Source organism: Gopherus evgoodei, chromosome 2 (assembly GCF_007399415.2).
Source record: "Gopherus evgoodei ecotype Sinaloan lineage chromosome 2, rGopEvg1_v1.p, whole genome shotgun sequence".
In the NCBI taxonomy this organism is placed as follows: domain Eukaryota; kingdom Metazoa; phylum Chordata; order Testudines; family Testudinidae; genus Gopherus; species Gopherus evgoodei.
This window is the reverse complement of record NC_044323.1, coordinates 119,119,481-119,135,822: the sequence shown is the minus strand read 5'-3', so window position 1 is coordinate 119,135,822 and position 16,342 is coordinate 119,119,481. Positions and strand designations below refer to the sequence as shown.

Sequence of the window (16,342 nt, the reverse complement as noted above, 5' to 3'; positions counted from 1 at the left end):
TAGCCCAGAGTCCTGCAGCCCCTAAAGCCCCTGCATTCCGGGTTGCCCTGCCTGCTGGGAGGGGGGTGCTCCCAGAATCACGGCTCCCAGAATCGTGGCCATAGGGGTGGTGCCACACTGTGCAGAGCCAGGGGCGGCTCTAGGCATTTTGCCACCCCAAGCACGGCAGGCAGGCTGCCTTCGGTGGCTTGCCTGCGGGAAGTCCTCTGAAGCCGCAGGACCAGCGGACCCTTCACAGGCAAGCCGCTGAAGGCAACCTGCCTGTAGCCCTCGCGGTGCCGGCAGAGCGCCCCCCGCGGCTTGCCGCCCCAAGCACGTGCTTGGCATGCTGGGGCCTGGAGCTGCCCCTGTGCAGAGCCACCTGCACACACCCTGCACCAAACAGGTGCTGCCCCAGGTAAGTGCTCTGCACCTTCTGCCTGCCTCAGCCCTGAGCCTCCTCCCGTCTGCCTCAGCCCTGAGCCTCCTCCTGCACCCCCACCCTGAGAGCCCCACCGCACCCTAAGTCTCTCCCAGACCCCGCACCCCCACCCTGAGCACCCTTCCGCACCCTCCCAGACCCCGCACCCCACTCTGAGCGCCCTCCCACATCCTAATTCCCTCCTAGACCCTGCATCCCCACCCTGAGTGCCCTCCCAAGTCCTAACTCCCTCCCAGACCCCGCACTCTGAGCGCCCTCCCGCATCCTAAGTCCCTCCCAGACCCCGCACCTCCACCCTGAGCGCCCTCCTGCACCCTGCACTCCCACCCTGAGCACCCTCCTGCACCCTAACTCCCTCCCAGACCCTGAACCCCCAGCCCTTAGCCCCAGGGGTAAGCCAGGGGCACCTCCCCACCACAGTACAGTACCAGACTGTACAGTATACAATGCCTTTTGTCTGCCCCCCGCAAATGTCCTTGGAACCTAACCCTCACCCCCGCATTTACATTAAATCTTATGGGAAAATTGGATTCATTTAACATTGTTTCACTTAAAGTTGCATTTTTTAGGAACATAACTACAATGTTAAGTGAGGAGTTACTGTATAAAGAAATTTGAGATTTGTTACAGAGTTCAATGTCACCAGTTTTGGCAAGAAAACTCAGATTCAGTGACAAACATTATCCCATCAAATTCACAGATTCTTGTGAAAATTCCTGTTTTGACATGTGAACATTTGTATATAAAAATCTCTTTCAATCTTTCACCATAAATTAGTCCCTCGTTCTTAGCACAGAAATACAAAGAGAAAAATGCATATTTAAGAATAATATAATCTCCTACAACAAACGTAGAGTGCTTCCTGTTAGTCAGGGTTGGGACCCAGGAGGGAGATGAGGACAGATTCCTGCTGAGGTGACTCAGTCTGGCAGGTGTGGCTTATTAACTCCTACTTCCATGTAAGGAAGGGGCAAGTGACTCTTTGGGTAGAGGAAACTTGGATCTATGGCAGGAAAACAATGGTGACAGCCAAGCTTAGGGAAAAAGTTCACCCTGAGGTTTATGATTTCATTGTTATTATTTGAAGTACCAATACAGCCAAACCCCAGGAACAGAATAAATTTGGATGAGATGCTGTGGGCCAGGTTACCTCCTCTCACATTATCTCCCTGGTGATGATCGCCCCAAATTGTCTGTCCCTCCAAAAGGTAAAAGCCACTGGTGTTAACATGTGGCCCTGCAGCAGCTCTGGCCACTGGTCCTCCTGTGACACCCAGATTCCAGTCAGCACAGCGGCTTTGGAGCCGTGCTTCCAAGGACTAGCCCCAGCCACAGCAGCTCCTACAAACCCTGGGTAGGATCTGCAGAAAAGTGAATGAAGCCTGGGGCTTTGTTAACTTGTCAGTGTTATCTTTGGGGGGCTAGAGTGGGGGATGATATCTGTCCTGCTAGCCCTTTTCTGCTGACTCTTCCCCTGCCTCCCTGAATACAACCTCTTCCCTCAGCAGACCCTGAACCACACAGAGCCTCCACAGGGTGTAAGGAGGGGAACACTGTTGTGGAGGGGTTGAAGCCCCTTTCCAGGCAGAGAGGGAAGATCCATGGCTGCAGGAACCCTTCTTGTATGTATCTATGTGGAAACAATCCGGCCCAATATGTACAGTTTCAGTTCAGAGCAGGGAGGGGGGTTCTAACTTACCATAAAGATTTCTATAAACAGGAACATAATTTTGTTCTCTAATGAAAACACCATTCTAAATCAGGAGGGTAAATTATAGTGAACATAAATACCCTGGAAACTTAAATATCCCAGGACTAACTGGTGGTAAATACTTATGATCTGTGTTTCCAGCAAGATATTAATTTTGTAACAAGCCTCAAGTTCTACAGCCATCCATTCATTGGAAAATATTTCATTATAAGAAACAGCATCTGTATATTACTGAAAATTCTGGTAGTTTTAGATGTCTAATGTTAGGCACCTAAATTTATTTTTAAGCATCTATGTACATAGCCTGATTGCAAAAGTGCTGAGCACCACAGCTCCTGTTGACATTCAAGCCACTTATTTATGCTCCAAAATCTACACTTAGGCATCAATTTTTAACACTTAAGCTTGCAGATTTTGCCTAATATTCTCACAATTTATTATACATTGAAACAACAAAATCATCAATAGTCTGTGTTACAAAATGAACAATGAAAATCTTCACAAAAACAGTTTAATGCTTCTTGAATAATTAAATTCATTCACACAGGGTTGCATTTAGTTAACTGAGGAACAGGGAGAACATAGAGCAGCATACAGTAATCAGTAAAAGCAGCAACTGTCAGAATGATTTTTTTTTACCTTGAGGTGGTTCATTAGTAAATTTGATGGATGACTGCAAAAGTTTAATAGGAAATTTTGAATGGACCTCTGTAGTAATCCACGTCCTGAAACCCTCGTTCATAGACTCTGTTGTTATGATGGTGTCCAATAGTTCATCAAGGAAATCCAAGCCCAGGTGGCAGTTCTGCAGAAGGAGCCATCCTCCATCTTGCATACACTGATTTAATAAGCGCCTTGCATGGATCTCCTGGCCCTGACCCATTGAAATGGCATGACAAGGAGTATTCTGTAAGAAAAAAGTACATATCTTGTAATCTCTTAGAAATTATTATTAGTGTTGCTTATTATTTTTACAGCACCACAGGGGCTTACGGAACTTAACGGACAAAGAAATGAAATGTAAGGGGGTAATATAGGCTGCTGCACTAAAGCTGATACCTCTGAAGATCTAGGTTCTGAACAGGCCCCAAAGCTGTTCACCTCCCCCACAAGCTAAGAGGACGCTAATTCTTTGAACATGATGGTTGCAGCAGACTCCACGAAACACCCATCTTTGCTGCACTTCCCTTCCCCACAACTCTGTGGAAACCTTTCTGTGTGCAAAGTGGATAGGGAAGGGGGATTGGATGTTACTAGCAGTTTTCTGCTGGATGCCCCTGCACCCTTCCAGTTAAAGTACCACACATTACTGTGGGCACAGTGTGTGGTAGCTTACTGTTTTCCCTTGTGACACTCTGTACTTCAAAATAGCACCCTGGAACCCCCATATTCACCACTGTGATATAATATATGGTTTGTACAGAGTATGCCTTGTGAGCGCTAATTTAAAAAGTCTTGATGTGTTGAACATTAATATCCTGTTGAATTGCAGGTACTAACATTGTATGTGAAGTTAGGAAATATTGCTATATGTTTGTTACTGAAATATGTGCTAGGTGGGAAACACCCACAGCCAGCCTTTCAGTGGCAATAGAGGAGCAACTATACTGACAAGACAGATTTACATCAGGTCCAGCCAGACATGCTGATGGCCCATCAAGAAGAATCCCATTCTCTCATAGAGGACATGTACACAGTAGGGGCTACATCTCCTCCACGTCACAGCAAAGATCTTTCTAGCACATGGAGAGAAAGTATAAATGAAGGTCAAGGACATAACCCCTTAGCCTCGCTTCTCCCTCATTTCAACACCTGGAAGATCGTTTGGAAGACAAAGACTTTGAACTGGGGAGATTGGTCCCAGGCTGAGAAGGAAATTCAGCCTGTGCATTAAGAATTGTAAAGTGCCTGGAACACCCAGTGAGCTAAGAAAAGCTATTTGAGTCAAATCTTGTGCAGTCTGTTAGAGTTAGAATTTAAACTGTGAGTCTATTTTTATTTTTTATGTAACCAACTTTGACCTCTGTGCCTAACACTTACAATCACTTAAAATGTATCTTTCTGTAGTTAATACACTTATTTTAATGTTTTGTCCTTACCAGTGAATTTGTCTAACGTGACTGGGGAATCTGCTCAGATTACAAAGGCTGGTGCATGTCCACTTTCCTGTGGTGAACTAATTAATGAACTTCCCTTGTTCAATAGAAGGTCTTGAGCAGTGTAAGACAGGACATCACTGGGGTGCAAGACATGGGGGCTGGGATCTCCCTGCGTACAATTCATGAGTGGCTTAGAGAGCATTCATGCAATTCAGCTGGACATGTGCCTCTCTACATGTTGATGGTTGCTTGATCACAGAGCTGGAGGGGTTTGCTGTTTGTCACTAGCCCAGGCTGTAGAGTTTAAGGGGACTCATCAGTCTTGCAGTCTAGGTTATACCCTAAGGGTATGTCACACCCCTTTATGCTATGGAAAATCTTCAGGAGGTGTGATGGATTTGGAGCAGCTCTGTAGTGATTTATGAATACTGTATGTTGACCTGGTTATTGGGATGTTTACTGTATGACAGTATTGACTTAGTTTAATCTGGAGCTATCTGGGGAAAAAACATAGGAAAGGAAAGTGTGGCTCAAGATGAGAAGCGAAGCTCTGTGCATGGATGTTCTTGCCTCCAGGATTTATGGAGAGGCCAAACCCCCTGTCATTAATGTGGGAGCAACCCTGCTACCTTGAGGCAATTAGAACCTCTGCAAGTGCAATCTTGTGAAGTTTTACTCCTGGGGGAATTCTGTGCCACTGAGCATGTGAGGAATTCATGTTCCCCGCAGATTTATCTGCTTCCCTACAGAAAAATTACTTCTGACAAGGAAATAAAGGGAAGCTGCAAGAGCAGCAAGGCACCACTCCCTAGCTGCTCAGGTACATTATTTCAGGAACCGGGAGCAGCCAGTGGAGAGTAAATCACTGCAGGGCTGGGGACTCCCCAGACTGTGGCTCCAACCCTGAGCTGGGCTCAGTTGCTAGTCCCAGCTGGGCTGGAGGCAGAAGCAGACAGGACTTTCTCTTCCCCTGAAAGGAGTGGCTGGGGGTGGGTCAGACCCACCCCCAGAAACCTCCCCCAGCTGCAGGAAGCTCAGCATCCTCCCATGCTTCCTGCCCCCATCGCTTCTCAGCTGAGGGCTCACTATAGGGGAGCTGCTCCCTCATCCGCCCAAACCCCATACATCTGGACCTCGCATACCCAGACACCCTCCTCTCCCAAGCCTCACCCCGTACACCCAGAACCCCCTAGCTCTCCATACCCAAACCCCACCTCAATGAACCTCAACCCCTGCATGTGGAGCCCCCTGCCCCCAGACCCTCACCCCTGCACCCAGACCACCCCCCACTGAGCTCCTTGCACTCAAACCCCTGCCCTGAACCCCACCTCCCTGCACCCCCGAGTCCCCCACACCCAGATCCCCATGCCACTGACCCCCAATTAGCTTCACCGACCCCTACCCCACCAAGCCCAACTCCCCCAGCACCCAAACCACCCTGCAGAGACTCCCACATCCAGACCACTCCGCTGAGCCCCAATCAGCCTCTGTGCATCCAGAGGCCCCCCACATCTAGACCTCCCACTGAGCTGCCTGAACCCAGATTTTCCCACACAAAATCTTTTCACCCACACCTGGATCCCCCACACTGAGCTCCTCCACACTTGTATCCTGCCTGGTTCAGCCTGCCTGCCCCACACCTGGTGCACCTGGCACATAGAGGCAGGGCCCCATGGTGTTTCTGGGGCAGACCCAGGCCTTGCTCTGTGTCAGGGTCAGGTGCAGCCTCACCACTGAGTCCCTGTCCCTGGGATAGGGGTTGGGGAGGCTGAAGGATGATCTCTCACCTTTGTGTAGCCAGATCTTAATGTCTTAATGTCCAGTCTTCCTCTATCTAAGTGACTACAGCAGAGACTGAGGCTAGGTCAGCACTACAGACCTATGTCGGTATAACTACATGTGAAAAATTCACACCCCTAAGCAACATAGTTATAACAATCTTAACCCTCTGTGTAGACAGTGCTATGTCAACAGGAGAGCTGCTCAGATGCAGTATTTTAAGTGCAGACCTGCCAATACTGGCAGCAAGGCAGGATGGAATGAGGCTGTCATTGGCAAAATGGTAGGCGATGGAATCACAAAGGCAGCCGAGAGTACCTATCCTTATATTGAAAAAAATCAACACCTGCAAGACCCCCCTTGTGACAATCAAGGTCCAGACAGGGAAGAACATGGGGCTTGAACCCCAAAGAATAAGCAGTTGAATCAACTGATTATATACAATGTGTGCTATAAAAATATGTTGAGCCAGGTCTTTTATGAAAGCTTGTAATGTTATAAACTTAGTGGTCATTATGAGATAATTAGACAGGCTGTGCTTATGAATTTATGTATTTGTGTATATGGACAACTGTAATCCCAATCTGTGGTACAGTTCCACTTCACTCGTCAGGGTGGGGAAGAGGCAGGCGGGGAGGGTTGCCTCCATAACCAGTTGAGACTAGCTCTGCACACCTAGCACTGTACCACTGAGGAGAAGACAAATGATGGGCCATTCGAGTTACTGGAAAGACACAGACATCCCAGCTAGAATTTCCCCAACTTGGAGTCACCATGCCCGAAGAAAAAAATATCGTGAACCTTTTTAAAATGGAAGGGGTTTGAAATTAAAGGCATCCAGAAACTGAAGGACAGTGACTTGGTGGTAGCTGTCCATGAAACACTGGATCCTCCCTATGCCTAAAGGGTATGCTGGGAAACTGCTCAAAGGCAATAGACAGAAGAGGGACTGGATTAGAAAAGAGCTTTTATCTAATATGGAAATGTAATGCCTGAGGATGTACATTTATGTTTATTTTCTATGTAACTTGTATAACTTTGCTCTCCCTTTCTATTTCATCTTTGAACCTGCGGCTTTTCTATTACATAAACCTTTTGTTTATTTCTACCCCAAGCAGGTCTCTGGTGTGCAAATTGAGTGGAGCTTATGTCTGGGAGGCTGGTTTCACACCTCCTGGAGTTGTGAACCTGTGGGGGAAAATCCGAGTGTCTTGCAGTTCATAGCACGGGGAGGACGGATTTAGGGAGACTCAGGCCTGGACGGCCTGTTAGTGTCATCCTGCAGGGAGTAACTAGGCTGGTAGAAGCCAGGGTGAGACCTTGTGCTTGTGGGCAGGATACTGGTGTCAGGGGTCTGGACCAAAGCTGCACAGGATAAAGACACTGAGCAGCAGGCAGCAGAACCCCTTTCTGGTCTGGGTGATCCCCAAAATGTCATACCCCATCAGATCACAGTAAGGATCTTTATGAGTTCAAGGAAGAAGGTCTTCTTCTGATCCCTGGGACAAGAGTGGTAGCTTGAAGATCGACACTAAAAGGTCTGGGTTTAATTTTGCTTTTAATTTTGAGATTGTCTCTTTCAAGTTACCCCTTCAAATGCACTGCTTCCAACAAAAATAAAGATTCTAGTCTCTGTCCCAAGGTGTGTTCACAACCTTTATTTAAAAATAAAAAATTGGAACTAGGAAGATGGATACCATATCCCCTGCTCAATCCATCTGCCTCCCTTCCACATCCAGCAATTGTGAGTTGGCTAGTAACAGTGGCCTGAATTTCAAAGGTGCTAAGCACCCACAGGTTTGAATGAAGCTAATGAGATTTACAGGTGCTCAGATCTTTGAATATCAGGCCACTCTTACTCAATGTTTATAAAATTATGCATCTTTATTTGAAAATTTTGGCCAGAGTCTCATATACATCCTCATAGGCAGGCAGCATATGGGGATCCGTTATTCAGGCGAAAATTTCATATTGATAAATTCATGTTTATATCTACATTTTGAACCATAAATACACGGGATCCTTTCCGATGATGCTGTGCTGTTGGTAAGCAATTTTTCATGTATCTACCAAGCAAATTTATTGAATGTTATGGTCTCCAGTTTATTTTTGTTTTTCATCATTCACTGCGGTCACTGACATAAATGAATTGATAACTGTGGCATGTGTGTGTGTATGTACAGTTCTAGTTAAGAAGGGCAGATCTGGTTCCCCAAAACACCCTCCACATCAGGGCATCGGCCAGGTTTCTGAGGAACATTTTCACAAATCTGTTCACCTGCTGGATTAATTAAATATTGTTCTATTTCCAACTGTAATTGCCATCAGTTCATACAATAAACAAAAGATAACACTATAGACCCCCAGCACTGCTTTTTTTGTTACACCTAGACATTTCATGGTGATCACTGGCACAGAAATAGCTGTCTCTTTGTAGAAATTGACTGGGAAAAGTAGAAATCTAACATTTGCATTTTTCTCAGACCCAAAATCCATTTCCCAAGAACACAGGCATGAACCAAAGTGTGCTCATATGAATGCATGTGAAAAGTGACAAAAGGGGGTCAGCTCACTGCAAATCAAAATTCAATTTCTAATTCAACAAAATATCCATCAATTTTTACCACTGTTCACACAGCTCTACTAAACACGATTTAAGATACCTTTGATTTTGCAAGACGCTCTATATTTTCAGTGGGATCAGATCCCATAGATAAAAAGCAAGTCAAGGGTGTTCGACAGTCACTTTCAGTCCACATTGCTTCCATATCAAGAATAAATCCTTCTGCATATTTCACACTGAGAGATTCTGCAATGTAGTGCCGCGCCTGCAACAAACATTTCCAAATACACATTAAATAACCTTACTTGCACACCTTCACCCACAGCAATGTGTGTCACACAAACCCAGTGTCTACTACCATGGAAACTGAGGAACCATTCACAGATAGCCCTGGTGGACCAGACTGAGGCACTAGATCAGAGTTTTTTAACTTAAAATATTACAGCTTTAAATGGAAAATATCTTACCTGATGCTGTCCTTTCTGGGACTGACCTATTCCCAGTCCAAGACATGTGGGCAGCACCTCTCCTGTAAACACTGGAGGCAGCTCAGATTTTATCCATAAAGCTTTGGGCCTTACCCATGCCCCCTCTGTTCTCATTTTACATGAGTACTTCCAAAGCTAACTTGAAAGAGTAAATTCTGATTGGGATATAAAACAAACTTTTGGACAGTAATGCCTCTTCAAGTGTAGTATCTATATATGTGAATCCTGAAGAGTCCCATTTCAGAAGCACCTGGAAGGACTTATCTTTGGTGTGACTGGGCTGACAGGGAACTAAATTTTTCATTACAGATCATGACCTCTCTCCCAGTCTAAGATATGTGACTTAGTGAGCACATTAGGCAGACTCTGAACCCTTTTAGAATTGGTTTATCTAAAGCTGTATAGACTTTGGTGATGCAGTTTATCCAGCTGGCATTCGGAGATTTAGAAACTTTCAGACTCCAGAATATAGGGAGAAAGGAAGTGAATAGGGGTATTTTTTCTGAATTGTTCAGTTCCACAAAGGTATATTTTAACTATTCCTCTCACATCTAGCATGTGCCGTACTCTTTCTTACAAAGGAAGAATGCTCTTCTATGATACATGGAATAAAGAGTTTGTCTTTGTAACAAATGTTTCTGCAGTATGCAAAAGGACCTTGTCTTCACGGAAGATGCAGTGATGGTCATCCCTTCTAGGAGTGGAAATCCTAGAACCTATTCTTGCTGACTTGATTACAGCCTGGACCTCTCACCCTCCACTCTGCCATTGGCCAGAAAATGGAGGGAAATGCTCCCAGATCCTCCTCACGAAAGGAAGAAGATTTGGAAAGAATGCCAGACTCTTTGCCAAGTGATTCAGTTACACACTTGAGAATACAAGAGGGAACCATGGACCTTTTTTTCTGGTGGACTGGGCCAGGGGATTTACCCCCCAAAGAATCTCTGATCAATGAGGATCCACCTGCTAAGTTTCAAATGCTGAAGAGGATGGACACACATTTGTTGACTTGTCTCTGGAGGAGTCTTGGGGACGCAAAGGCCTCAATAAGCCATCTAGACTCAGAGTTTCTTCCCCTGACAGAATGAGGGACCATGGGGTGGGAGCAATTGTGGTATATAGAGCTCCCCTTCTCAGGCTCCTCCTACACACATACATCACCTTTTGGCCTTTGCATACTCCATGTGGTGTGCTATGACATGCTGGGCAAATAGAGATAAAAAGGGGGTACGAACTTGGTGCTATTATTTAAGGAATGATCCCTGAAAAGAATGTTGTCCTCTAGATGAACAAGGGGTGCTACTCCACAATTTATCTGTAAGAATTGGAATAATAATAGATGAGATAGGAGAAGTGAGGTGCTACTCTTTAGTCTGGCTACAGGCATAGAATTTGGAGTGAGAGTGGAAGGGACGTGATTAGAGCTGTACAAATAATAGATGTATCAGTTTTCTGGCAATTAAAAAACAAGAAAAATTGTTTCGTGTTGGCCTGTTCCATATTTGCAATGTGCCTTTCAGAGATTCAAACTGAATTGTTCTCTTTCTGCTGCTTACATGAAGAAATGAGACTGTGTCTTCTTAGGTGAAGAAACACAAAAGCTGTAAAAATGTCAGAACCATGCTGTATAGCTGTGCTACTGTGGAAAACCGGTAACCCTTCCTGGCACATAAAGCAATATAATATCTCTAACAAATTAATTAACATATTGCATATACCTTTTTAATTTGTTATAACCAGCTACGTAAAAAGTATCCATAACATATTTCCAAACATTTAGAATGGACAATTGGATTTCTGCCATAAATTTTGTGGCAAAACCAAAGAAACTTGTACCAAGGATGCTAGCTTATGGCTTATACCACACATTAAATTTCTCCTCCTCACCTGAGCAATGGTATGATCAGGGCACCAGCTACGGATAAGGAGCAGTTTACGGAATGTATCCACTAAACTGTCATATCCATCAGGAAGAGGAGCTTCTTCAGGTGCTTCTTTATCAAACCAGGCTTTCCAGGTTTTTTCATTCCTTGTAACTTGCCCCAGAAGCTGGTTAAAAGGGTACAGATTAGATAACTGTACAAGATTGAGCCATGTCATGTCAAGGATCCACTTCTTTGGCTTTGGTTGTACAGAGTTCAGATCCAAACTTGCACCTCCTGCAAGATGAAAAGCATTGTGAAGAAAGCATACATCATTTAAGCCAAAAATTATGAGTCACAAAGTACTTAACTCTTAGTGGTAAGAAATTTAATGGAATTTGCAAACAGAAATTTGGACGCCCAAAACTGCACTGCAAAACTTTGTTAATTCAGAAGGATTGTGTATAACCCAAAGTCCACAAAATGAAAAAGAGAAAAGGTGGTTTTGTATTAACATGCAGGAGGAGGAGGCAAGACATCTGGGCTCTTAGGGCATGACTCTGAAGTGCACAATGCCTCCTGAAGGGTGGAAGTTAAAGGCTCTCAGCAGTCCACAGGGCTGGTATCTTAATTTTTCCATGATTCATTTTCCTCATCTGCAAAGTAGGAATAATTGTCTACCAAATAGGGTGCTGCATGAAAGCCCCCAGAGCAGAAGGAGACAGCATCAAAGGACAATCTCATCCTCCTTCACCAAGGCCAGAAAACCTGGCCTAGAATGAGGAAGCACATGCTGCATCCTTGTCAAGGGCAACACAATGCTCATGCTCTTCTTGCATGCCAGAAGGCGCAGTAACTGTTTACATCACCACCCCCACCGAGGCCGGTAGCTTAATGTCACCACCATCAAATTATTAACTAATGGACACTGAGATCCATGGACACTGGAAGGCACAAAATATCAGTAGTATAAATATTGCAGAGTGCTGGTTTGACAACTCATGGATATATTTAAATAGGAACATATTACAAGAAACTACCTTTGATGAGTGTCTGAAATTCATTGTGAGAAATCTTCTTGGCCTGCAAGTCAATTTTCAGTGCCATGAGCAGTGTGAAGAGGAACTTGTGATTTTCATACAGCCCTCGTACAGTGTACTTGTATACTTCATAGGTGAGATGCTCAATTATGTTGGCTACTCGTTTGGCTGTGATCTGAGATTTCACTGATCTTTCCACTGATAGATCAAAAATGCCAAGGAATTGCCGTAAGGATGTCTGGTACATTACATTTACCAAGCTCATTTCCACAATTAGGAAATAAAGGATGCTGCCACGACAAGCAACTGGACGATATTCTTCACGTGCAGTGTTGATTTTCACCTCTGTCTCTGCTGCAACATTTAACTTTTCACTCACCTTAAAATAAATTGAAGGACCATGTAGATTATGTTGTGTCACTTGTGACTTATACAGCAAATATAGAAAGAAAGGTATTGATTAAGATAACAGTATTTTTATTTAAATTTTACTTTTCATTGTAAGAGCTTCAGGGCAGGCACTACGTCTTCATATGTATTTACACAACCACAATCACAGTGTGCTATGATATTGCTTGGGCCCACTAGGCATTATTTTATAAAAATTTACCCTGATAGAGTTGTATTTTCTACAGAGGATGCAAGGCAGGCTTGCAGAGGGCTCCCTGTGCTGCTCTGAGGCTGCTGACACCTGATCCCCGCAGCTGTCAGTGGGAGGCTGTGATCCTAGCTGGGCAGAGCTGATTTGCGCTGCTCCAGTATTACCAGGAAGAAGAGGATGAGGAGGAGCCTCCAGCCACAGGGGAGGCCACTCCAACTGCTGAAGAATACTGCCGTGGGCTCGTGCTTCTCTTCCTCCTCATTGCAGTTCTGGCTGGGGATCTCTGCTTTGCCCTGCCAGGACCAAAGCCTTCCTCCCTCCGCCCCCACCCAACACACCTTATGCTTCCAGGAATTGTGTGTCAGCAGCCCTGGGGGCCAGGCAGTGAGCCTTCTGTAGCTTAGCTCTCATAGTAGCGAGTGAGCAGGTCCTTGGCTCCCTGCACTCTGCTACAGGCAGGGCCGGCTTTAGGCCGATTCGCCCGATTCCCAGGAATCGGGCCCCGCACCTAAGAGGGCCCCGTGCCTTAGACATTTTTTATTTTTTTAAAACTTACCCCGGGTCCGTGGCTGCGATCTGCTCAGGGGTCTTCCGTGGTCCCGCTCCCTTGAGCGAAGCACAGGCGGGAGCACGGCAAGCCCCGCTCTCCCAGCTGGAGCCCCGGCCGGAGCGCAGCTAGCCCCGCTCTCCTGGCTGGAGCCCTGGCCAGAGCACGGCAAGCCCCGAGGCCCCGCTCTCCCGGCTGGAGCCCCGGCCAGAGCGCGGCAAGCCTTGAGGCCCCGCTCTCCCAGCTGGAGCCCCGGCCGGAGTGCGGCAAGCCTCGAGGCCCCCCCTCTCCCGTCTGGAGCTCCAGCTGGAGCGCGGCAAGCCCCGAGGCCCCGCTCTCCCGGCTGGAGCCCCAGCCGGAACGCTGCAAGTCCCGCTCTCCCGGCTGGAGCTCTGGCCAGAGCATGGCAAGCCCCACAGCCCCGCTCTCCCGGCTGGAGCCCCGGCCAGAGCGCGGCAAGCCCCGCTCTCCCAGCTGGAGACCCGGCCGGAGCGCAGCAAGCCCCGCTCTCCTGGCTGGAGCCCCGGCTGGAGCGCGGCAAGCCCCGTGGCCCTACTCTCCTGGCTGGAGCTCCGGGCCTTTAAATAGCCTCTAGAGCCCTGAGGTAGTGAGGGGCTCCGGGGGCTATTTAAAGGGCCAGGGCTCCAGCTGCCTCTGCCACCCTGGTCCTTTAAATAGCCGCCAGAGCCCCACCATCCCCATGCATTCCCCAGGGCTCCCGCGGCTATTTAGAAGGTCCGGGGCAGGGTGGAAGCTGGGGAGCCTGGGGCCCTTTAAATAGCCCCCAAAGCCCTGGGATAGCAGGGAGCTTGGGGGCTATTTAAAGGGCTGGAGCTCCAGCTGCCTCTGCTGCACCCCCTGCCCTGCCCACACCAGCCCTGCTCCCCCTGCCCGCAGCCAGCTCTGCACCCCGTGCCCATAGCCAGTCCCTGTCAAACCCCCTGCCATGTCTCCAGTCAACCCCTGCCACACACCCCTGTGGCCCTACCCAAAGCTAGCCAGCCCCACACACATTGCTGCCCGCACCGGCACTGCACACCCTGCCCTGTCTCCAGCCAACCCCTGCTGCACCCCCCTGCCTGAGGCCAGCCAGTCTCACACTCCTCTGTCTCCAGCCCTGCCAACCCCTGCTGCATCCCCCCGCGGCTCTGCCTGAAGCCAGCCTGCCCCACACACCCCCTATCTCCAACCAGTCCCGCACCCCTTGCCCTGCCTGCAGCCAGACCCTACCTCCAGTCAGCCCCTGCCCTGCCTCCAGCCAGCCCCATATCCACTTGTGCCCTGCAGTTCCCAGGGCAGTAACCTGCACACCTGCTTCAATGAGGGGGGCAGGGAGCAGCTGGGACCCACACATGTGAAACAGCAGTCATTAATAACCAATCAACAGCATATATGATGCAATGTACATAATATATAATTGTATTTCTATAGTTATGGAAAGGAAATAATACATGAAAGAAATGAAAGGCTTTTTTTTCCACTTTTTTTTTTTAAGTCATCCCTGCCAGGGCCCCGCCAAAAATGTTCGAATTGCGCCCTGCACTTCCTAAAGCCGGCCCTGGTTACAGGGCTGGTGACACCCGATCCCTGCAGGCACAAGGTGCTGGGAGGGAAGGAGAGAGGCTGCACTTGTGTCAACTTCTATCAATTGATGTTTTTTCCCCTGATTTGAGTGCGTCTGCTGAAGCTTGTGTTTACTGATCTTTAGCCATTAAAACTGAATCCTGTCAGGCCTAATTATATTATTTATTTGTTATGCAGTCAGACATTATGTAGTATTATAAATTGTGGAACAACAGCAAAGAGGCAAGTCTGGTCAGACAGTATTTAAATAACAAAATATATTCCCAATTTATTCAAAAGTCACCTCTTCTGCAGTTGTTTTAGTGATTCTTAGGACTTCTATCAGAGATTCATCTTCAACCAAAGACCCTTCTGTGCTGGTTAAACGGAAGAGAAGACTGGCTTCAAGATCCTGCATTTTCCTCTTGTTAGATGTCACTTCTTCCATCAGCTTGACTCTTTCTGCCTCCAGTTCCTACAGAAGAAAATATTAGAAATCTTTAAAGTTTATTCAAAGGAAAGACCCATGCAGAAAATGCATGATTTCATGCATGACAGAAAGAATGGGAATTTTTCTACTGTTTCTTTAAGAAACAAAAATGTATGTAAAATGGGATGTATGCACATACTGTATTAATTTGAGTAATGGAGCATATGGACTAATGAAATTGTAGGCTGAGTATCAGGAAAATTTCCTGACAGTAAGGTCTATGAAGCTGTGGTCAAAGACACATTGTTTTGGATAGTTAAAATTAGACTGGACAAAGGACTAGAAAATGTAGTGCACGGACTAATCCTGCATAGGTGGGGGAACTGAAGAGATGACCTTTTCCATTTCTAATTTCTATTATTCTTTGGTTTAGCAAAGTACAAACTTCCTCTCAACTTATAAAGCAAGAGATGCTCTAGTGGCGAACATTTGTACAATGTGACATTTCTATAATAGTTCTACAAGGAAGACGGACAACAGAGCAGATCTTCAGCCCACTCAATCTGATTTGTGCTGCTCCAGTGGCATAATAGAGACCCAAAGATGGCATAAGTGGCCAGCTCTGGAGTCCCTTTGCATAGACGGAGTGCTGGGGTATGGCCATGAAGGGCCTGTGGGCCCAGCTGCTGGAAGACCCTCTTGACCCATCCTCTGCAGGGAGGATGCTATGCCTCTTTTGAACTTTCAGTTTATTTAGCCAACTGATTAAACCTTTTATTGTAAAATTGGTATTTTTAAAAAAAATTATTGGTTTATCTATATCCATAACTCCTGACAATCTATCTTCATTCATTTCAATATGTCGTGTTACTGAGACAACGGAGCTGCTGTTCTGAATGTCAAAGGGTAAGGGATTCTCCCCAAATTCTTCCCAAATTATTGGAAATCTTTCACTTTGGAAAACAGTCATCTGTTGCTTTTCATTCATATCATATAGCCATGATACCTTAGAAAGTTACAAATAACTGAATTATAAATAAAGGGAGTGGCTCAAGCATGCATTTCATCTTGACTTTAAATTCTCCCCGTTTCCCCCTCAACCTTCCATACCAATACAGCACAGGGCAGGGGTTAGCTCTAAAATGTGAATTATAGAGTAGGGCCATGTGACAGGGCTTGTAACTTTTTGCTCCCTTCTTCCTGCACAAATGGCTCTAACACCTTCAGTTTGTAACCAC

At 46.5% G+C, this 16,342-nt stretch overlaps 1 protein-coding gene across 2 annotated transcripts in view; it reads right to left on the bottom strand.

The window, feature by feature from the left end:
• The window catches only part of LOC115646112 (dynein heavy chain 5, axonemal-like), a 297,132-nt gene that overhangs the window by 50,662 nt on the left and 230,128 nt on the right, over positions 1–16,342 (bottom strand). For both annotated transcript variants that reach the window (XM_030551608.1, XM_030551609.1), the window contains 5 exons: positions 14,979–15,149; positions 11,964–12,342; positions 10,949–11,220; positions 8,674–8,838; positions 2,772–3,039 (listed from right to left, as the gene is read on the bottom strand). In XM_030551608.1, the coding sequence (XP_030407468.1) occupies positions 2,772–3,039; positions 8,674–8,838; positions 10,949–11,220; positions 11,964–12,342; positions 14,979–15,149 (1,255 nt within the window). The remainder of the gene's footprint in view (positions 1–2,771; positions 3,040–8,673; positions 8,839–10,948; positions 11,221–11,963; positions 12,343–14,978; positions 15,150–16,342) is intronic.